Source organism: Giraffa tippelskirchi, chromosome 3 (assembly GCF_054371585.1).
Source record: "Giraffa tippelskirchi isolate mGirTip1 chromosome 3, T2T-mGirTip1v1.2.pri, whole genome shotgun sequence".
NCBI lineage: Eukaryota > Metazoa > Chordata > Mammalia > Artiodactyla > Giraffidae > Giraffa > Giraffa tippelskirchi.
Genome location: NC_137277.1, coordinates 22,892,104 through 22,914,974, shown reverse-complemented (window position 1 = coordinate 22,914,974; position 22,871 = coordinate 22,892,104). Strand labels below are relative to the sequence as shown.

General features: G+C 52.3%; 2 protein-coding genes and 2 non-coding genes across 16 annotated transcripts in view; all 4 read right to left on the bottom strand.

The window, feature by feature from the left end:
- PLXDC1 (plexin domain containing 1) overlaps positions 1-9,891 on the bottom strand; it is a 64,194-nt gene extending 54,303 nt beyond the window's left edge. Inside the window, exons 1-2 of the mRNA XM_081582265.1 lie at positions 9,281-9,891; positions 1,514-1,692 (exon numbers count right to left, since the gene is read on the bottom strand). Coding sequence (XP_081438391.1) covers positions 1,514-1,692; positions 9,281-9,356 — 255 coding nt within the window. The 5' untranslated portion in view covers positions 9,357-9,891. The remainder of the gene's footprint in view (positions 1-1,513; positions 1,693-9,280) is intronic.
- A 1,383-nt stretch (positions 9,892-11,274) lies between these two features.
- On the bottom strand, positions 11,275-11,346 carry TRNAC-GCA (transfer RNA cysteine (anticodon GCA)). Its single transcript has one exon. It is a non-coding gene; the product is annotated as a tRNA-Cys (tRNA).
- Positions 11,347-12,004: 658 nt separating this feature from the next.
- TRNAC-GCA (transfer RNA cysteine (anticodon GCA)) lies at positions 12,005-12,076 on the bottom strand. Its single transcript has one exon. It is a non-coding gene; the product is annotated as a tRNA-Cys (tRNA).
- Positions 12,077-12,709: 633 nt separating this feature from the next.
- ARL5C (ARF like GTPase 5C) lies at positions 12,710-22,723 on the bottom strand. Of its 13 annotated transcripts, none has more exons than XR_014080119.1 (7): positions 19,697-20,081; positions 18,538-18,598; positions 17,146-17,293; positions 16,227-16,310; positions 15,525-15,676; positions 13,917-14,000; positions 12,710-13,557 (listed from the first exon to the last, which is right to left on the bottom strand). XR_014080119.1 is itself a non-coding variant. In XM_081582261.1 (7 exons), the coding sequence occupies exons 2-7, from the start codon at positions 19,734-19,736 to the stop codon at positions 13,509-13,511; spliced, it is 534 nt and encodes a 177-aa protein (XP_081438387.1). In that variant the 5' UTR covers positions 19,737-19,970; positions 22,600-22,723; the 3' UTR covers positions 12,710-13,508. The 13 variants fall into 13 exon arrangements, 8 of the variants coding, with proteins under 8 accessions (XP_081438387.1, XP_081438388.1, XP_081438386.1 ...); XR_014080115.1 differs by lacking the exon at positions 19,697-20,081 and adding an exon at positions 19,217-19,294 and having other exon boundaries at positions 15,369-15,676; XR_014080118.1 differs by lacking the exon at positions 19,697-20,081 and adding an exon at positions 19,217-19,294.
- Positions 22,724-22,871: the final 148 nt, after the last annotated feature.

Sequence of the window (22,871 nt, the reverse complement as noted above, 5' to 3'; positions counted from 1 at the left end):
AATAAGACAGGTTTGACCATGCCAAAAATTATATTTGAGGCCAGTGAATGTTTAAGAATACATAGCCATGGAGTTTCCTGGTGGTCCAGTGACTCAGCGCTTCCAGTGCGGGGAGATGTAGGTTTGATTCTGGGTCAGAGAACTAAGAGCCCACCTGCTGTGCAGTGAAGTCAAAAGATAAAAAAAAAAATGAATTAAAAAGAACATATACTGTTGGTAAATACAAAAATCTAAGCAACTAGGTGGGGGTGGGAGGTAGGAAAAGCAAAAATGATGCAAGAAAGGAAACAATGAGAGTGCCCTGATTGGCTTAGTAGTGAACAATATTTACCTGATAAAGATAAAAAGCAGAGCCTATGGATTTAACAATATTGAGAGCATTAAACCACGCTTGGGGGAGTGTACAGAAGGTGAATCTTCATCTACACAATGGGCAATCAACGTACAATGTCTAAACAGATTTATCAAGAGGCAGCTGCATAAGCAAATTACTTAGAAACACGGAGGTAAAAGCCAGGTGAAAAGCTCAAAGTGGCATATTCTGAGCGAGGGGTGGGCAGGTACAGAGCGGAGGGGCAGACTGCTGTGTTTTATTTTCTGACTTCAGCACTATTTGACCTTTTTGATTGCGTGCGCGTCTTGGATTTAAAAAACGAGTTATTGAAACATAAAGAAATGCCCATCCTTTTGGTGCTTCTCCTTCCATAGTTTTTCTGCCTCCTGAGAATCCACCCTCTTCACTTGCAGCCGTGGCCGCCTCCGCTCATGACCACGGACGTGCTCATACAGTCTCTCTCACACACTCACACTCATCACAGACCCAGCAGCCCACGGTGACAGACACACAGGCAAATGTACATAATACACAGTAACCCTCAGACACACACGTGATTACAGATTCCCCCAGACACAGAAGCCCCCATCCGCTCCCTCTTCTGTGGCTGGCCGGGAAGCTGGCCAGCACTGCACAGTCTCCATGTCTTCCTTGCTTCACCAGCCCCAGGACTGCCCCAGGCAGAGGAGGTTTTCTTCAGCCTCACCACCCTAATTGCCTTCTCTGCTCAGAGTGCCCTGCCCTGGGGCTGAGCAGTCACACCATTAACCCTTTGGGGCCACGTGGTCTGTAGATGGTACAGAAATGAGGTAGGCACAGGGCCAGAGCTGGCAGTCAATGTGACTAGTAATAGCCACCTTCATTCTGCTTCTAGTGGAGGCCCTAAGACATGGAAGAGACCAGTGTCTTGAACCCTGTGGATATGCTGTGCATCCTTGAGCAAGTCACTGCACCTCTCTGAGTCCACAAGGAGGTAGGCAGCCTATGAAGCTCTGAGATGCTAAGATTTTCTGACCCAGGCTGGGCCGGGCTTCCATCCCCTCCCCTGGGAGCCCTCTCTCCACGATGACCTCCAGGATCGACCCCAAAGGATACACTTGTGGGTCTTACAAGTTTACAAGGGGGACCTGGGGACCCCACCACCACTTCCCTCCCCCTCTGTGTCCCTCCAGCACTCACCACCACCCTGGTCCCATTATCCGGCAGTTTGTCAATGGCCAGGGTGCCCCCACCCAGGTCCTGGCTCAGCTGAGTCCTCTCCAGCTCCGACACCTGGCCAGGGCTCTCTCGGGCTCTTCGATTCCAGCCCCACGCGGTCTCCTGGGTGGCCCCTCCAGAGCCTTGGCCTGCATCCTGACCTGGGAGAAAGGGACAGAAAGCTCAGTCCTGGCAGTCAGGGTGAAGGCCGGGAGGGGGACCAGCCCGCTTATTCTGAGAAGCCCTGACCCCCCTGATATCATCATTGACTCTGGGGACACTGACACCAGGGCAGGAGACACCCAGCATGAACCAAGCTCCACCCCACAAACTTTGCATACGGAACACCTGAGCCCTCACTCCAGCCCTCCACTGGAAATCTGATGCTGTCCATTTTTTGAACAGGAATCAGCAGCTCACAGAGGTTAAAGAAGATCATAGAGCAGATCAGGGGTGGAGATAAGTTTCAAACCCAGGCTGATCTGCCCCCAAAGGGTTGATTATTCTCAACCTCACTAGAATCATCTAGGGAGCTTTAAAAATTCCTGGTGTCTGGGTTCTCCACCCCAGAGATTCTGATGTAGTTAGTCTGTGGTGTGGCCAGGACTCTTAAATGATCCCCAGGGGAGTTTTTGAGAAGCCCTGGACCTAACAAGGCAGACAAGGGTGAGAACAACTGCTCTAGCACTTTCCAAACCAGTTCCCTATTTCTCTGCCAGAAATGGCACATAATCTCATCTTCCAAGGGACTCCAGGACTAGAAGCCAGAGAGCAGAGTTTTAGTTCAGGGCTTCTCATCCTTGGTACCACTGACATTTTGGACTGGATAATTCTTTGTTGTGGGGGACTGTCCCATGCATTGCAGGATTGCAGGATTTTTTAGCAGCATTCCTGGCCTCTACCCACTCAATGCCAGTAGCCCCTCCTCCCAGGTTGTGACAGCTGAAGATGTCTCTATAGTGGGGAGCACTGTTTAGTTTTATCACTACCTTCAAACATCTTGGGCAAGTCACTTTCCCGATGAAACAAGGAGCTTTACAAATCCATCGAGCATAACAAACAGGTTTCATTTCAAAAGCCACCTCCAATGGATTAGTGAGAACCAGGAATGCTCTAACTGGGGAGAAGTCTGAGGCTCCATTCGTGTTTAGCAGGAAAGATGGTCACGATCAATTGGCAATGTCTGCGGCCGGCACAGGATTTAAGAGTGGCTGCACCCAGGCCATCTAGCAGCCATTCCTCGACCCAATATTCTCTCCAGTTCCCTCCTGGTCATCAAATGTATTCCAAATGACACAGAAACCATGCTTTTCCATTTCAGAAAAAGACTTCTGCATGCCCACAAAGATGTGTATTATTCTGTTTCTCCAATTGCCATACCTACTATGGATGTGTATATGCACCAGATGGGAGGAGCTGACATTCCCTGTGACCTCCATCAGTTTCAGGCCTGTGCTGTGTCAGATGCCCTGCCCCACCTGGTCCCCAGAGCTCCCGGAGGTAGCCTTCTGTCCTGCAGCACCCGCTGGTGGTCCAACTATGTGCCCATCTCCCTGGTAGACTTGGGTTCCCCCAGGACTCTGCCGCCTACCATAAATGTGTATCCTGGTGCCTAGCAAACAGTGGGTGCTCGATCACTGCACAACTGAGGACACGATACTGGAGGTAACTTGGGAGCCAGCAAGGACAGAGGTTGAGAAAAGGCTTGGCCAGGACCAGGCCTAGGGCTAGCGCCAGGACTCTTTGCTGTGGGGCTCTGGTTTGTCATTAGACATTTTATCCAATTAAGTCATTCTTGGCTGCTGGCGCCTGCTGGATCCTTGCCGGCCCCCTCTCGCTCCCCTGCCCCTAATCGCAACCAGATGCTCTAGAGAAGATGGTGAAAGGGTGGTCTCCAAATCCCTGCCCCAAGATGCCCACTGGCTGAGACAGAACTGAACCCAGTACTGGGAAGGCAGCCTGCCTGTGGCTCAGACCCCAAGCCAGGGCTGTCTTGCCCCTCTCGAGTGGGGCTCACAGCTGCCTCTGGAGTCAGAACTAGTTGTGCTGGGCTGGCCTGCCCAGTTCCCTGGGTCCTCCTGCAAGCAGCCCTCGGGCCTGGGAAGGAGCCAGAACAGGAAAGGAGCTTGTGCAGAACAAGCAGAGAAGCTCAGCTGGCCCGGAAAGGGATGCTAGGGATCTGCAGGCATCACAGTCCTGCATCTGAGACAGGAGGCGCCTGGATGGTGTGGCCCGAGGCCTGGTGAGAGGGCCCCCAGGGAGGGCACACCTGACACCCACAGGCTGTGTGACCTTGAACCCATCAGTCTACTTCTCTAAGTAGAGGTAGAAACTGAGAATGACAATCGTGCCTATGGCACAGGCTGGTCATGAGCATACAGTAAGAAGCAAAAATCAGATTTTGTAAGTCGGAAGACTCAGGGCCAGGACCAGAGACCAAGTATCCAGGAAGGAGAAGGGCCAAGGGACAGAGAAGGAGGTCACCGAGGAACCTGCCCCACCCTGACCTAACCCTGAATCTTGCCCTTCCAGCCCCGTCTCCCTGTCTCCCTGACACTGTGCCCCTTCCCAGTTGACTAGGATGGGACATCACTCCCTCAGCTTGCAGAAGGAGCCAGCACAGCTGGCTTTGCATGTGTGTGTGTAAGGGCCTATGTGCACACACACACACGTGCCTAAAGCCCTGGGTCCTCCTCCTGTGGGCTCCAACCCCCAGATACCGCCTGCTCTGCCCTCTTCCCAGCACCCATCCCCTGCCTCTGCATGTGAGGGGACCCGCCTGTGAGTGATGGTGACAAGTTTCCAGAGCACAGCTGGTCATGTAGTCCTCCATTCCACCACCCATGACCCCAAGTAGTGCACAAGTCTAGTGTTTGTATTGTGAGGGATAATAACAATAATAGCTCATTTCTAGAGAATGCTTATCCTGTGCTGGCACTATTCCAAGGGTTTTAAACCCACTAACTCATTAAATCCCCACAATCGCCTCATGAGAGGGGTGGTGTTGTAGATCCATTTTACAAACTGGGAAACCCAGGTCATGTGACCAGTCCATGACAGGGTTTGCACTCAGGCACAGCAAGTGCAGGTTTGCTCACACCACAGTACACCAGGTGACCGACACGCCAGGCTGTTCCCTAAGGTGCAGGGCAGTCCCAGGGCAGGACGCCCAGCTGCCACTGGGCCTGAACCTGGGAGGTTCTCCGGCAGACTGTACTGCTTGGAATGCAGAGGGGCAGCCCAGCGGCCATGCCCCAACCCTCTTCTGGTGCCGCTGCCCTGCTCCAGGGCAAGAAGCAACGAGATGACTTCAGGAGGCCTGGTCACACCATCCCAGCGCCTGAACCAAGCCACCTTCATCCCACCCATCACCCAAGCTTGCCATTCGAGCCCCACGACCACCACTTGATTGAGGCCACCATCACCTCTTTCCTGTTGATGACTTCAGCCTCTATCCTTCATGTCCTTGGGCCAGTCTCCCACACACCTGCCAGAGCATCCTGTCCAGAGGAAAAACTCCATTCCATCCCTCCCGTGCTCCTCTCTTGCCACGACCCTTCAGCTGACAGCCCAGCTCTCCCACTCAGCACTGGAGTTCCTTCATGATCAGATCCCTGCTGGCTTCTTCAGTCCCCCATCTTCCTAGAGTCCTTTCCAGGACTCAGCCCCCCTCTCTCTGGCCATGGGGCTTCACACAGGGAGTTTTCTCAGCCTAGATCATTCTGCTCCATAAATAAATGGAGCTGATGAGCTCTTGCTCATCCTTCAAGTCTCACGAGATGTCACTTCTTCCCAGCGCCTTCTTTGACATTTCTGTGCCTCACCCCAAATGCTACATGCATGGTCCCAGCCCTGATCCTAAAGAATCACTGCTACCTGTGAAACCACAGGCTCTAGGTGCTTGACATAGAGCAGATGCTGGTCAAGCACACACAGGTGATGGATGGAAGGAAGGAAGGCAGGCGTGTTTAAATTCTCAGAGTTCCTAAGACCCACAAGGCTTAGAAGACCCTTCCCTTGGGGCACAGCCTCATCAGAAACCCTCCTTGTTATCACAGCAATAAAAACACAAGTTTGGAATCAAATAAGCTTGAGATTGAACCTTGAATCTACCGCTTACTGACTATGACATTGGACAAATTGCAAAATCTCTTTAAGTCTAAGTTTCCTCCTCTGAAAGACAGAAATGATAAAACCTACACTTGGCAAGTCACTGTGAGTCTTTAACAAAACACTCTACACAAAGCAGCCAGCAGGGTCCTCCTGCCTTTCCTGGGTTTCATACAAGGACCAACTTTCCAAGGGGTCTGGGGAAGGCTCCAGACCCTGAATTGAAATCCTGCCTCTCAGTTACAAAGCCGCCAACCACACTCTCTTCCCTCCTGCAGGCAGGCAGAGACCCACTGAGGACCCTGATCTGGGGAGAGAGAGGGGGGCATGAGGAAGGGGCAGGGAGGGATAGCCAGCAGCCCAGAAGAAAAGAGGGGAGGAGAGGAGAAAAGAAGAGTTTGCCTCTCTGAGTTTCTCTCAAAGGGAAAGAAAGAGGTCTGCGATCCCCTCTAATTCATTCACTCATTCAATACATGTTTATTGAGCCCCTACTGTGTGCCAGGCGGGCTTCCCAGGTTGCACTAGTGGTAAAGAACCCGCCTACCAATGCAGGAGATGTAAAAGACGCAAGTTCAATCCCTGGGTTGGGAAGATCCCCTGGAGAAGGGCATGGCAACCCACTCCAGTATTCTTGCCTGGAGAATGCCATACACAGAGGAGCCTGGCGGGCCATGGCCCATAGGGTCACAAAGACACTGAAGTGACTTAGCACACAGGCACTCTGTGCCGGGCACTGAGCTGAGTGCTGGGGCGAAAACAGGGAACAGACAGACACAAGTGCTGTGCCCATGAAGAGTCTAGTCGGGAAAGACACACATAAAATGAGTAACTCAGCCAGTAAGACAATGTGAGATGGTGAGAAGGACTGTGGAGGAAACAGAAGGACGAAAGGGTTGCGGGTTGTTTCTGCTCTGGACAGGGCCCTCGGGGAGCCTCTCTCAGAGGTGGCCCTTGAACTGACTGAGACCTGAATGAAGAGAAGCCAGTCACCTGCAGATCCCAGGGGACAGGAGCCCGAGTGTTTTGGGGAACAGATCCGGGCAGAGTGCGAGCAGAGGTGGGGGTGGGAGGGGCTGTCCAGTGGCCACTGGGCGGAACTTGGACTTCAGTCCAGGTTTGTTTGAAGATCCCTGGTGAGCAAGGAGAAGGCTGGAAGCAGAGTCAAGGCTACAAGGGGCCCTAGAGGCAATCTGGTCCAAACCTCATTTTATGGATGGAGAATCCAAGGGGCAGAAAAAGGATGAAGCTGCTAGGGTCACCCAGGGTTGGAGCTGGGCCTGATCTGCTAACTCCCAGGACAGGTTGCCACCACCAGTGGCCTTTTCCTTCTCTGTCTGCTGTAGGCACTTCCGGCTTCACTCAGTCCAGACCCCAGAGTGCCCCCAGCTCTCACCATGCACTTGAGTATCTTCCTGTCTCCGCATCTGTCTATCTGCCTATCAGCTTCTGTTGGTCTCCCTCACTACCTGACTGTATCTTTGGGTCACTCATCTTTCTCCTGCTCCTGTTTTAATGATAGATGAAGTTTCAAGGCCAGTTCATCATGAGGGAGGGGAGATCTCAGCTCCCCCCTGAGCCCTGCCCCCCTCCTCCCCACCCCTCATCCCCCTCCCGGCACAGCACAGAGGACTTGGAGCCTTGGGGCTGGATGGCAGCGCCCACCTCTCAGGTCCAGCTCCCAACTGCCCTCTCACCTGTCACCAGGGCTCCACCGCCAATCCGAGCAGCCCTCCCCCAGAGCGTCCCACCCCCACATCTGTTCTCCCTAGAAGACACCCCCTGCCTCCACACAGGGCCCTGCTCAAACCCAGCCTGGCCCTTGTGAAAAAAAGCACTGCCCCCGCTGGCTTCCTTCAGTCTCACCAACCTCGCCTGCTGCAGAGAAAGTTCATTTCTGCTGGCTGAATCTGTCAAAGCTGAGGAGACAGGGTGCTCTCTACTGAGAGATGTGATTCGAATCTCTGCCTGCCCCCTCTTTTTGGCCCCCCAGAGTATCTAGTCTTCCAACCAACTCTGAAGAGGCAGCCCTCAGCCAGGCCTGGCTCTGGCCCCTGCATGGTCCATCCTTGTTTCCTTCTAATGCCCTCTTCCCCAGCCCTTTCCGTGGATCTCCCATCTCAGTCAGGTTCAGAGCCATCCCTCATCAACCCAGTCATATCCAGACTTCAGAAGATCCCATCAGGATGGGTTTGCAAAGGACCTCAAAAACTGTCCTGTCCAATCAATTCCTTTTTATATTGACTTAATTTTTTTTTTTTGTTGCAAATACCCCCATACACATCATAACAAATCTGAAAGGGAAAGACAGTCCTAAAAAAGAAAAAAGATCTCTCATAATCCCATAATCCCACAAAGATTTTGCCCACAGCCTCACTTTATAAGGGAGGAAACAGGCCCAGAGAAGAAAAGTAACTTGCTCAAGGTCATACAACAAGCAAGATGTTGGAACTAGAAGTCAAGTCTCTGGCCACTCTCTGTGTGGTCTCTCTGAAAACTGGTGGTTTTGCACCAGCAGCCTCTTGCCACCTCAGCTTCCGCTGCCCTCTGCACACACTCTCCTTCTCAACAGAACCCAGGCCTGTCTCAACTATATTCAGGGACCATTAAAGTCAAGAATGCCGTCACTGATGCTGTGCCTGATGCCCTCAAACCCCTGAGACACAGCAGCCCAACTACAGCATCCCCCTCGACAAACCCTCCACCTGCTCCATCCCACCCTGGGAGACATCTATGTCCGCGCGAGGCAAGGAGCTCTATCTTCCCAATTCTCTCTGTCTTGAGGCTTGACTGCAATTAGCCACCTCCCCAACCCCAGAGAATGCCTGCATACATGAGGAGAAAAGAGGAGAATGCAAAATTACTTGTTGAAAAATGGTTCTCCTTTATAACAGAAGAGACTCAAGGTAGATCTCAGAAAGGACTTCCAGGTGGGAGAATGATTGCAGAGAACTGCTGTGGGGAAGGTAGGACACCCCACCCTCCTAATCTAGAGCCAGAACAGCTAAAGGCCAAGGGCCACCAGGGCAGAGTAGAACTAGAGGACCCTAGAGGCTGGGGGTGGGGAAGGAGCAAGTTGCTTCTTTCTGGGCCCAGCGCTGCTCTTCAAGTACCAGAGAGGAGAGGGCGTCAGGCTCCCCACTGGCCTTGCTGGAGGAGAGGTGGTGGGTCTCCTCCATCCTCCTGGCTGTTGCCACTCAGCCCCAAGACCGGGTCAGCTTGGGAGTGGGGGCAGGGGAGAGAAAAAGGAAACAAAACTGAGGCAAGCGACATCCCACACTCCGCATCTCATCAGAATTCAGCCTCACCCAGCGTGGCCAGGGGTCCCCTTTGGGGCCAGAGCCCAATGCCTTATGGATTCCCTCTCTACTGGGATCCCTCCCGTGTCCTTCCAGGAGGGAAGGAGAAATCGGGGCATCGGTGTCTGATCCTTCCACCCTCACTCACACACCCCGTGTGTTTAGGAAAGTAGGGGTCCCTGTTCACCTGCCACCGTCCACAGCGCTCCTGGCCTCCCGCGGACACGACCCCCGGCGCCTCTGACATCGCCAGCCTGCCGGTACCTGTCCATGCCCACGCCCGCCCATCTGCCCCCCCGACCCATGACCCTGACCCACCCCCACCAACTCTAGCCAGTCCTACCTGCTCCGGGCTGGGGGCTCAGAGCCCGGGCAGCCTCCCTGAGCACCAGCACGAGGAGCCAGAGCTCGGCCCGCATGGTAGAGGCCAGGACCCGCCCCCGGCCCGCAGCTGTCCTGGCCCGGCTCGGGTGGCGCGGTCCCCTGGGTTGGCCGGCGGAGGGGTGGGCGGCGGAGCGGCAGCGGAGCGCGGGGCAGGCAAGCAGTGAGAGCAGCGGAGCGCCAGCGGGCGGCGAGCGAGCCAAGCGGCCTCCCGGAGCTGGGACCGGGGAGGGGGCGGGGCGGGGGGGCGCGGCGCCTCCGGAGCTCGCCCCGAGTCTTCCCCAGCCCTCCCAGCCCTGCCCGAGCGCTCCCCGAGAGCTCCCGCAGCCGCTCCCCAGGCGGGGGGAGGGGGGGTAGCAGGAGGAGGAGGGGGACAGGGCGGGGAACCCTCGGGCTGGGAGAACCCCCGAAGAGCATCAGCTACCCCTACACCGCACCTTAGCTCCTGCCTGCCTTCCCCTCCTCCACTCCCTGGGGGAAAGCGGTGGCGAGAAGGCTCGAAGGACCAGACCTCAGGAAGGGACAGCGGGCGCCCCTTCCTCAGACCGTGGGCTCCTACCATCCACCCCCGACCCATTTCCACCAGGCTTCCCGACTTTCTGGGCTGTTCCACGGAGTTGTGTATGGATCTGATGCCCACCCCCACCCCAGGAGTCTCCCCTTGCAGCAGAGGCCTGAATTCCACGCCCTCTTATGGCTTCTCTCCACTTTATCCCACTCCGCAGACATGGGGATGGAGGGGACCTGGATCACCCCTACTTTGAAATAACCTGGACTTCTTCTCACCCTCAGAAAGTAACTGAGGTCACCCTCCTTTCTGGGGACCCCAGACCTCCACAGGGCCCGACCCAGTCAATCTTCAGAGGAGAGCAAGGAAACGCCTCACCCCAACTGCCACCACCTTATAAGCAGGCTCTGGGAATAGATCACTTTTTTTTTTACCCTACCAGAACAGAATAAAAATACCCTCAATTTAGATTTAATAGATGGCAGGGAATCAGGTCAGGACCCGGAGGTGCCTCTTCCCTCCTCGACCTACTTCGGGCGATGGCAAGGAGATCCCGCGCTGGATGGAAGGAGAATGAGGGTGACATATACAGGCTGGGGCCGTAAAGACTAATCTTTCAGAATCCCAGTTCCTTCTTCCTCAGGACCCAGGGTCCCAGAAGCGACCTCCTCTAGCCCCACGTCCCCTAATCACTTACAATGGGACAAGACTAGGCCTGTCTGTAAGTTCTTGTTGTCTCATTTAAATTGCGGTGTTGCCAACTCTCAGGATCAAAAAGGCTGCTGCTTCCAGCTGCGGGTTCTTGCTGCCCTCTAGTGGCCACATGACGAGCCGCAACGCGCGTGTTTTGCGGTTTTCCTCGCTTTTCCAGACCTGCCTCCGCGCTGCGCGCTATCTCCGACTCCAGCCAGGCTGGTTCACATCTCCTTGTCCCTACCTTCTGAGAGGTCAGGGTGAGAGGACCCAGGACGGAATTTCAGCTCCGGCACTGATCTTTTTGAACAGTCCCTTGTCCGGGATGCCCCGCGCGCTGTCTGTTTTAAAAGGTCTCTTAATAAAGGACTCAGGCTGAAACAGCAACTTGGAAATAATTAGAAGCAAATAACGTGTCAATTTTTTTTTTTAATGTAAGCTTCTAGAACTTTAGTGTACATCAGAATCACCTGGGGGGCTTATAAAACACAGATTTCTGGGAGCCACCCCCAAGTACTATAGTTCTGAGGCCGAGAATTCGTATTTCTAACACGTTCCCAGCTGGTGGTGCTGTTCTCAGTAACACATTTTGAGAACCTCTGCTCTAGAACCTTTGTTTTGCTGTCTCGCCGTTCCTCATCTTGCCCAAAATAGACGTAGTGAAGTAAATGTCAACACAAAATCGTGGAAGTAGAAAGTTGTAAGAAAAGTGGTTGCTGGGAGAACCCGAATTTGGATCGTTAAAAGCACACACAAGGGGGCACCCGGATTTGAACCGGGGACCTCTTGATCTGCAGTCAAATGCTCTACCACTGAGCTATACCCCCTCTGCTGGTTACGCGCCTGCGGATGACTTCTCTAGTGCTACTCCAGCGCAGGCGCTCTGCCTGCGTTCACAAACGGAAGTGGAATCCAGTATTTTCAAGAGTCAGAGAGAATATAAATCTCGAGAGACTACTTATCTGAATGCAGAGCTTGTTTCCTGAAACTCTGAACTAAAGAATTCTAATGATGTAAGAAAAAGCAATTTGGGAATGCGGGAGGGGAAGTCCCTCACTTCCCCTAGATTTCTCATTTCCTGGACCTTCCTTTGGGCCTGGGTCCGTCTTTCCTGCCTTGCTAGAGCGCCCCTAGCGTTTCTCTTGGCGCCCATCTCTCTCCTACACGCTCACAGACTCCTCCAGTCCTTCCTGTCCCAGCCCAAACCCGTCCCTTAGAAACTGTCTTCCAACAGCAGTTGAGATCCCGGGGAACGTAGACCTGCGTGCGGGCGCTCACGCCTCCACCCTACCTTCAGGAGAGTGGGCGTTTGTACAGCCCCCAAGAGGCTGAGGGCGTGGCTTGGCAGAAACTGGGCTCCACCCTGATCGCCGGTAAAAGAGGTCCGCAGTGTTGAAGGGCCCTTCCCCTTTCCCCTGTAAGGGAACTTTAGTAGGAGTACTGCAAGACTAAGAAACCAGGGAAGAAAAAAAGTCCTAGGCCTTGAGGGGGCACCCGGATTTGAACCGGGGACCTCTTGATCTGCAGTCAAATGCTCTACCACTGAGCTATACCCCCGTGGTACCTGCGTTCCTTGCCAGTTAGGGTGAATTTCTACGGAATAAGGGAATAATTAATTTTCACCTATTGTGTTCTTTGTAGTTAACCTAATGGAAGGAAGACAGCATCTGAATGGAGATGTTTAGACTTCCTGAGTTCTTCCCCCACAATCACTCTTTATGGAAACCACAGGGTTAAGAAATCCTGAGCCCACTATATCTGTGTCCAGACTCTCACAGCATTGTGCACTTCCTGACTTCGGAAGAGAACAGACCCACTGACCTCAGGACCATCCCAGGTTTTCTGGGGGTAATAGCACTGCTCCCTGAACAGGACAGGCAGCCTGGGTTTCCATCCTGTTTCCAGTTCTACTTTGATGGGACTCCTGGGCTTTTCCAACCCCTAAAGGCCCCTACTCCCCTCGTTCCCCTAGGCCCAGGCAGAGCCCAGTGCTCTGAGTGCTGGCAAACCTGGTGTTAGTCACCTGGCAGAGGGCTCTAAGCACAGGACCGAAGAGCCAGTCCCCAAATAGACCCTTGAGGCAGCCCCTTTCCATTTCCTAGGTGGATTTCCCCTGCCAGAGAACTTTGTATGAAACTGAAAGTCACTTTTGAGGTGCAGCCAAAGGAGCAGGCAGAAATAAAAGGCGAGCAGTTTTCAATGGCATTTATTATACCTTCATAAAATTCCTACTACAGTGTGGGAAAAAAGTCACTACAGAAAGACAAGATAAACAAATGCTGTAGGGATCTGGGATATTGGGAGGAGTTGGATTCACACTGGAAAGACACTGGGAGTGAAGGGGTAGCTTAAAGCTCAAAAACTGTGGTCAGACCCAGCATCTCAGAGGGAAGGGAAGGTGAGGTAGGAGTGGAACCCCCTGCGGTGTGAGGAAATGTCTCTGGCTGGAAGGTCCTGTCCTCCACCCTCTCCCCTCTCAGGTTTTGGCTCTGCCCTCCTTCCCCTGAGCCAGCCCCTTCACCTTTCTGGAATCTCCTTTGACCGAAGCATATGGGACAAAGATGGCTAAGGGGCCGGAAAGCTGGAGTGGGGGTTAAGGGGTTGGGGTAGAGGTCTAGGAAATAAAGAACAATTCCAGGGGTCTCTTACTCTGCCCTCCATTTTTCCTACAGAGAGGTTGAGGGCTGAGGGAGGGGGCTCCACTTTCTAATCCCCCAACACATCCATCAGCTTCCCTGGTGTCTCTAAGAAGGATGCCTGCTTCCAAGGAGTGAAGGGCAGCTTTTTCTGCTATCCTGTCTGCAGCAACTCAGAGTCCTCCGTCTAGCTCCTCAGTGGGGGTGTTGGGTGGACAGTGGCAATCTCGCCATCCATAGATGCCTCTGGTCACTAGAGCGTCATAGAAAAATAATAAATAGTCACTTGGATTTTCTACCCATATAGTCCATGCAAAACCCTCCAAGTTTCTGGTTGGCCTCAGGCTGGGAAATCAATTGGCAGTGGCCTGGGACTGCATCCACTGCAACCGGGCAGGCAGCCTGGGGGAGGGAAGAACAGGGCAAGGATCAGCAATATCCCATGAGGTTGATGGCCTTCCCAGCCCCCAGCCCCACCCAGAGCTGACTGCTGGAACACCCAAATTTATATCCAGTTTTGCTTTCAGTTAACAAATATAAATGAACTGTGCAATGGGTATTATGCTAGGGGTTACTGGTGAAAAAATAGACATGCCCTCTAGGGCTTACAGTCTAGCAGAGGAGATAGATATTAAACAAATGATCAAGCAAATAATTGTATAACTACATCTGTGATAATGTTTAGAAAGGAGATGTACAGAGACCTCTGGATGTTTGGGAGTCAGGGAGGGCTTCTTGGACAAGGAGGCCTAGTGACCCACCTTAGCAATGTTTTTGGGCAAGCCTCCAGTGCCACCTTTCCACCCACTCCATCATTGGGTCAGTGCCAGGGTGGCTTCAAAGGCCTGCAAAGAGGCTCCATAAGCAAGTTCTTTCATTAGACTGTGAGCAACTCCAAGCAAGAATGGGGTCTTGGTCATGTCTGTATCACTTGGCACAGTGCATGGCACATGAGGGTTACTTAGGAAATGCTGATTGAATTGAACTGAATGTGGGCTGGAGACGGGGGCAAGGGGCTCCTCCTGACCCAGGAGTTGGAAGGACATGGCCAGAAATACGTGATTCCTTGGGCTGGCCTGCCTAAAGTCTCCCCTTCTTCAACTGGACATCCAAGCCCCTAACCCACTGTGACTCCACTTGAGAGGGAAGAGGACAGGGGATTCTCCAGGCCTGATTCAAGGCCCTTTCTGTGTGACCATGACCTAGCTCCTTCACATCCTCAGATGTTTAATCAGCAGCTCTCTTCTCAGCAGCCCCTCCCTGGACACATTATCTAAAATTGCAACATTCTCCCCAACATACATCCAACTTCCCTTTCCTATTGATGTTTCCCCTTCACACTTATCACTTTTTAACTTACTGTACATTTTTCTTAATTTTATTGTTCAGTGTCTCTTTCTCCCCTCCTGGAAAGTAAGCTCTGTGAGGGCAGAGATTGCTATCTGTTTTGTTCACTACTTTTTCTCAGGTGCCTAGAACAGTGCCTGGCACAAAGTACAGTCATTTCTCTGTATCCATGGAGTTCCAGGGTTCCAGGACCCCTGCAGACATCAAAATTCTCAGACATTCAAGCCCCTTGTATAAAGTGGCATATATTTGCATATAACCTAGTCACTGATTTAAATCAGTACTTTAAATCAACTCTAGATTACTTATAATACCTAATATATTGTAAATGCTATGTAAAAAGTGGTAAATATAATATAAATGCTTTGTAAATCATTGCTAGCACATGACAAATTCAATTTTCACTTTTTGGAATTTTCTGGCTTTTTTTTTCCTGAATATTTCCAATCTACAGTTGGTTAAATCTGAGGATGTGAAATCCATGGCTATGGAGGAACAACTGTAGGTTCTCAGTGAATGTTAAATGAATGATATCATTTATTCTCTACAGAAACACTGGGAGGAAACAGGTTTCTTTACAGATAAGGAAACTCAAGGCCAGAGTCAGTGATTTCTGCCTGGAAGGCTTTTCCCCCCATGTCTTCCCATGGCTATCTCTTCACTCAGGTCTCAGCTCAGAAGTCACGTCCTAGTAGACGTGGCCCCTGACCACCAGAGCTCTAGCAAACCCATCCCTGTTATTCAATTTCACTTTCTTCATAGCACTTCTCAGTATTGAAAATGTTTGTGTTTGACTGGAGTGTCACCCCTCTCCCCACTAGAACAAGCCCCTAGAGAGCAGAGACACTGTCTTGCTCACTGCTTACCCACAACATCTTAACTGTGGATAGGTGTTCAGCTGTCTTGACCCAGATGCTAAAGGATGCTATGAGTCAAATTCTGACAGGAGAGAGACAAGAGAAGTTTCTGATGATCAGCTGGTTGGGACGGGCCCTGAAGGTCCATGTAGGACAGCCACTAACCCTTCCCCGGTGAGGGCACAGCAGCCCTGTATGTGCCACGGGTGGTCTTTGATGGCACTAAGGGTGAGGAACTGGGAGATCTCCACGATGGTCATGGAGTCCTTCATGTCCTGCTTATTGGCAAAGATGAGGATGGAAGCATCTCGTAGAGCCTGTGGACAGAGGAACCCAGCCCCGGTCAGCCTGCCAGGACCCAGCCTCCCTTCTCACTGCCCTAGGGGCCCTCTCTAGCTCTCCTGCTTTCCCAGCAAGACAGCCCATGCCCAGGTGGGGCAAGGATGGAGGCCCTGCCCAACAGTAACAACCACATGAAACAACACCAGGAGTCATGGAGTGCCTCTTAACCAGCTCATAGAATCCTTACAATGATCCCAGGAGGTAGGAATTGATGACCTTTCCCACTTATATTGTACTTGGGGAAACTGAGAATTAGAGACGTGCAGTAACTTGTGTGGGGTCCCACCACAGTGAGTGAGAAGTGGGGTCAGGACTTGCACTTGCAACTCTGAATTCTGTGATCAGTTGCGCTGAAGGCGTTATTGCCCTTCATCTGGAATAATCTTGCCCTGCCCAAGCTGCTGGGATAGAGGTGCTCAGAGACTGGGGCATCAGTAATGATGCTCAAGAAGCTGTGTGAGTAGACTGAGGTCACACAGCTAGTAGCTAGTGCCCTGGGTCCTCTCCCAACTGCAAGGAGCTTACCTCATGAGCCAGCATCTTATACAGCTCCTCTCGAGTGGTCAGCAGCCGATCCCGGTCTGTGCTGTCAATCACAAGGATGATGAACTGGCCAGCAGAGGGAAGTTGTGAGTGATGACACACACATTCATTCATCCCATGAATGTGTCTCTTCCCACTTTACTCTGCCTTGATGTGAGCCCCACAGAAAACAAACTGTCCAGTCTCAAGACCTCACTGCCCTAGTCCCATTTGAATTTTCTTTTTATCCAGACCCAGGGTGGACAGAGCACAACTTCTGATTGTGTGCCAGAAGTTATACCAAATCCTGGGGATTGTGATTCCACTTGGGTCTCACCACAACCTTGTGGAACTGGAACTGTTACTATCCCCATTTACAAACTAGGAGACTGAAGGTCAGTGAGGTGATGTGGCGTATCTTGCCCCCAGCCATACAGCCTAAGAGTGGTAGCGCTGGAGCTTGAAATCAGCTCTCACTCTAGGAATGAAACCACTGGATTCTGCTGCTGCCAGAGTGAGAAAGTAAGGCCCCCAGAGACAAAGAGCTTACCCCATCCGATGCATCAAACAGAAAGCTGCCAGAAAGTATTCAAAAATTTTAACAGGCATTGTGCTGCATTAAGTATTCAACACATCTGAATTAGGTCTTGTTTAATTTTTTAATTTTTCACAACTCATGAGAAAATTAAAAAAAAAATTCTTTGGTCAAGTTGCACATCATGTGGGCTCTTAGTTCCCCAACCAGGGATTAAACCCACACCCACTTCAGTAGAAGCACAGAGTCTTAAACACTGGACCACCAGGGAAGTCCCAGAGAGGCCATTATTACAGTCTTCATCTCACAGTGGGGGAACCAAGGCTCAGAGAGGTTAAGTGACTGGCTAATATCACACAGCTCCTCCAGCCCAGGCAGCCTCCTCACCTCAGTGTTGGAGTAGTATGTGTTCCAGGTGGAGCGCAGAGCCTCCTGTCCTCCTGTGTCCCACATGAGGAAGTGGGTCTTTTGCAGAACAATCTCCTCCATGTTACTACCGATGGTGGGACATGTATGGACCACCTCATTTGTCAGGCTAGGGAGGTAGGAGAGGGCACCAACCATTCAGCCCAGTCCACTGTCAGCTCTGGCCCCCACCTTAAGTCAGGCTGAATCTAACTCAGAGCAACTCAGCCCAGGTTGACAGAGCCTCTGCTGGGGATGAGGGAATGCAGACAGGATTGAGACCAAGTCCTGCTTGACTTGGACCCCAGAGAGGGGAGACTCATTAGAACAGTCTCCCCCAACTTTAATATGCAGCTGAGTCTTACTAAATGGCAGATTCTGATCCAGAGGGTCTGGACTGGGCCCAACATTTTGCATTTCTAACAAGCTTCCAGCTGATGTCAATGCCTCCAGTCTGTGGACCACAGTTGGAGTAGCAAGGGATTGAAAAAAGGAGACAGACATAAATGAGGGCCTTCAGAGAGGGGCTTTGTTTAAAGTGACTTAGAAAAAACACGTTTTTATATGTTGGAAATACTTCTGGAAAACCTGGGACATAAAACTGGGAGTTAGGGTTGAGAGGGAACTTTACTATATATATATGCTCATGTTGTTTGAATTTCTCTTTTCTTCTAACTTCTCTTTTCTTCAGGAAAAATTATACTTTTCCAGGGAGAATTTTACCTAAGTAAATACTCAGAAAGTTCCAAACAGGAGAGATGCCATCCAGAGAGTGAATATCGGGAAACGCACACGTGCCAGGCTCTGCTAGACCAGGACCTACAGAGTCCAGCCAGACCCAAAGCTGGCCTTCCCTTTTGGGTCTGAAAGTGAGTGAGCGAAGTCGTTCAGTCGTGTCCGACTCTTTGCGACTCCATGGACTAGCCCGCCAGGCTCCTCCGTCCATGGGATTTTCCAGGCAAGAACACTGGAGTGGGGTGCCATTTCCTTCTCCAGTCTGAGAAGGGACTGAAAGGGGGAGAAAAAATGAAGACACAGGCTGGGGTGCCGGAGTTAGCAGAGACCTGACGCTAGGGGGAGCGAAGCAGGACATCATCGGTCAGGTTTGGACAGCTTTAAGCTCGCAACCGGCTTTGGTAGGGACCGCGCGTAGATGGCAGGGAGCAGTGAGGTTGCTCATACCGAGCAGGATTCGAATGCCTGACTGAGAAGCCACTGAACCGAGGGGCCTCTGTATCAGGAAGGTCACACCAGCGTTCCGCCTGTCTGTTTTCCCGGCTACAGGAGACCCAGGAAAGGGCTCCGGTGATTGGTCCAAACGACTGTCAGTCTGGTGGGAAGGCCCAGCCCCCTCCCCATCCGAGAGTCACTTACAACTGGTAGAGAATGGTGGTCTTCCCTGCATTGTCCAGTCCCACGATGATAACCTTGTGCTCTGGAGGCATCCGGGGGAAGGGCAGGGTCAGGGCCAAACCCGATGACCAAGGGATTGTGTGCCCCACAAGGCCTCCCAGGAAGGAGACAAGTGTTCCCAGCAGGCTGGGGGACCTCGGCCCACGGTACTACTTCTGCTCCCGGTCCCCCTCGCCTCACAAGAAACTAACAGGACAGGTTTCTTTCCCACCGGGACGGGACCCCTGAGCCACCTCGGGGCAGCGGAAATGAGAGCTGAACCCCACTTTCCCCTCTCCACATTTGTGGAGAAAGGTCCGAGGAGCTCAGGGCTTCTTGCCAAGAGAAAGGGGTCTGAATAAACAGCTGAGCGTGAAGTCACGACCGTAGGAAACCGGCGACGGCGTTTAGCCCGAGGAAGGAGGCTCGCCGGGCCGCGCGCCCAGGGATGCACCGAAGCGCGCGACCGACGAGGAGTGGGCGGGGAGGGGCAGGGGAGACTTCGGAGCAGGCAGGGAGCCCCTACGCAGGATTCTTTGAGCCTGAGGTGCCTCATCGCATCTTCCCAGACCACCTCCCCAGGTTGGGGGGGAAAGGGGGGGCGAGTGGCAGGTGGGAGCTGGGTCAAAGTGGTCACTTGGATGACTTATGTGCCTCTTACCCCGTTCCCCGAAGATGCTCATCAACTTGGCCATCAGTTGTCCCATGGCAAGTCCCGAGTCAGACAGGGCTAGGACTCGGGGGGGGGGGGGGACTTCGGGGCCCAGGTCAAGCCCAGGTTCTTGCAGCCCCGCCTCCTGGGGAAGGCTCTCACAAGCTTTGCCTATGAGGTCTCCGAAGCCCCGCGAGTCTGTCCCTTAAGGGGCCTGGGAATCCCCTGGGACACTGGCCCCGGGAGGGCACCATGGACCTCACAGGGACAATGAGCAACCTGTCCAGAGCCCTGGAGGTGCAAGGAAAACGGGGTCCAAAATTTAAATCCTCCCCCTCACCCTGAGGAAACCCCTGAGTTCTCTGGGTAGACTAGTCTCCTCTGCAAATCAGGAAACCCAGCACAGGGGCCCACACTAGATGCCAGCTCTCCCTTCTCCAAGTGCCATGTCTGGGGCACTCAAAACAAGCAAAACCCTAAGCTACCCACCTTCTGTACCTACTAGCTGTGTGAGGCAGAGAGGGCTCATGGATCCTCTGTGAGCTGGGAGAATGTTCCAACTCTCAACAGGTCTCCAGTTGTTTCACCAGTGTGGGCCTTTAGGCCTCCTTCTAGTGAGCTCCCTTAGGGAGGGCTGGGTGTCCTCTCCTTCTGCAGGCTCCTTGGTGATGGGCAACTCCTAGGAGTAAAGCAGTGCTGCTCCCATGATTTGCTGGCAAACTACCTGCTTGGGCATAGCTTTCTGATTTCCAAGAGTGGGCATCTGAAGATAGGGATGGAGCAAAGAGAGAGAGCCTTCAGCCAAGACCCTACAAAGGGGTCCAGGATACTGAGATCCAGTGAAGGAGAGCCCGGGCCAAGAGAGAACCAGACTGGAGGAGACAGAGGAAGGGGGGGACTTCTTGTTGTTGTTTGTGTGTGAATTTCCTTCTTTGCATAAACTGGGGGAAACCAGAAGACAAAAAGAGATGTGAAGAAAACAAACCAACATCAGGCGGAGGGGGCAGTTAAGAGAGACCCATCACCACACAAGAGACTCAGCTTCTTCCAGCCCACTGCTACTGCCCACCTACAGCCCATCAGTGCTCCTCTCCCCCAAGAGAACAACCCTTTAACTGGTCTCCCTGCCTCCCCTTTACCTAGAGCATCCTCCTCACAGCCCTATTAACCTTTCTCAAGCACAGCTCAGCATCTGTTACTCCACAGCTCAAAAACCTTCAATGGCTCCCTGTTGCCCACTGGATTCAGATCCATCTCCTCACCTGACATTGAAGAACCCCCAAGAACAACATCCCACCTGCCTTTACGGGTTATCCCCCATGCTCTGCATCCATGGTTCTTGCCCACACGTGCCCAACTATGATTTTGCTTCTGTGTTTCCTCCATCTGAGCGCCTTTCACCTTCTCAGAAAGGTGGGTTCCTAAATCCCTTCAAGTGCCCACTACACAAGCCACCTATTTCCCAAGCCCTGGCCTGGTTCTCCAGTCAAATGGGGCTTCCTTTCTACACTGAGATGATAACTGGCCTGTCTGCTTTCTCCAATCAACTGTGAGTCCTAGAGGGTGGGGTCGTGTCTCTCTCACCTGTGTATTCCCCACTGCCCACTCCCATCAGCCCAGAGCCTGGTGCACAGTGGGGATATGTTGCTTTTGGACTGAAGGGCTATAAGCTAAGTTACAGCCTGAGAAATGGTGTTTGGAGTATTAAAAAAGGAGTATGAACGCAAGTTGAAGAGGACTGAGGAAGGCTGGGTAGTTTGTGGAGAGAAGAGGGAAAAGTTCACTAACTACAGAATTTTCATCCCACCCAGAGTGGTGCCCAGAGTTAGATGGAAGGAGAATTGACTACCAGAGCCCATCTAGGCTGATTCCATTTCAGCCCTGGTTAAAAATGAGCTGGGCTGCGCCGGGGTGGGGTAGGGTAGCGGCTCAGAAATGTGCTAGGGGAAGTAGCAATATTTAAAGCATTTTTACCATCTGTTTCCGGCGGGGGGGGAGGGAGTTGGAGGGTGGGAAGAGGGAAGGAACCTCTTAGTGCACCCTGCCCCCACCATCAATTGCAGAATTGAAAGTGACTGTTGCTGCTCACTGGAGCACATTCAGTAAACAGACATGAGCTGCCTCTGCTGTGAGGCCCAGAGCTTGGATCTTCAGGGGGCACTCATTCATTTATTCATTCATTTGACAAATGTGAGTCAGGAATTAGAAACATGCCAAGCAGACAAAACAGGCCCTGTCCGGGTCTTATGGAGCTTGCCATCTAGTTAGGGAGACAAATATATGCACCCCAAAAAACAACTAAAAAAGAGACAGTGGGGGGAATGCCTGATTTAGAAGGGAGCCAAGGCACACTTGTCTGTGGATGTGATTACTGGGGCTAAGATGAGATTTTTCTTGAGGGTACTGAGCTGGAAACCACCCCATCTTCTGCCCTGCTCCCTGGTGGTCACAACTCAGCTCTCATTTTTTAGCATGAGGGAAACCTTCAACCTCTCTGACCTCAGCTCACTCTGGGGCAGAAACTACTGAAAAGACAGAAGCAGCTGGTCAAGGAGGGAGGTAGGAGGCGTCCCCAGCATCTCAGTTCCTGAGCCCCTGAGGTGGCTGCGGTAGGAGCATCAGCCTCTCTTGGCCTAGTCCCAACCGACTTCATGGTCATTGAAATCCTCACGTGTTGACAACCACCAACATGCTTATTGTGTGATGGTTGAGGGTTGGTGGTTACCAAGAGACAAGAATCTCTCTCCCCTTATCTCTCAATATCTCCAAACCACCTAGAAATACCCCTACCTGCCAAGTTCTGGGCGAATGCAATTTCATGCAGAAGGCATGTGGCAAGAAGATAGAAACATACTTGGACACCTGCTTCTTCCTGCCCAGCAGCCCTCCCCTTGCAGAAACCAGGGCATCCTGGCCCAGGGGAATCAGCACAAGACTTGGGGGTCATGGACACCACAGAACTTGAAATCTGAAGATCTCAGTTCAAGTCCTTGCTTGATGGCTATGTAGCTATGGACAAACTGCTTAACCTCACAGAGCTTAATCTGTAAACTGAAGCTAATGACCCCTACCTTTGATTGAAAATACCAGGATCCACTGCAGATGGAGTTCTCTGTGGAGCCCCAGACGGAGCCTGTTTTCTGCTCTTTCCCTCTTGGATGTCCTCCCACAGGAGGAGCTGTCTGCAGCTCCCACTTAGACTTGTGCCCACTTTGTCCAAAATTAATGTCTGCCTCTAACCTGGTTTTTTCACTTGCTTCCTCTATGTCTGGGAAAACCATCACCCACAGTCACCCACATGCCTCTCTCTCTCTCACTAGCCACCTCCAATTGCTCTCCAAGAACTCTCAATCCTAAACACTATTTGTCTCTTGCAGCCACCGCCTCCTTACCTGTTCCACTGCAAACCCTCATTTCTCACCTGGAGCACTGCAGCTGTTTCCCAGGTAGGCCACCTCAAATCTATGCTCCTGTGACCCCACTCTTCCCTTCACCTTGAGAGCACCCTTTGCTAGTGAAGTGTCAAGAATGTGTCATGCACGTCACTTGCTTCCTCTGCCTTGAACACTTTCCCTCATTCTCTGCAGGTTAACTCCTAACCAGCCTTCTAGACTCTGCTCAAGCCTCACCTCCTCCAGGAAGCCCTTCCTGATCTCCCCAGGTT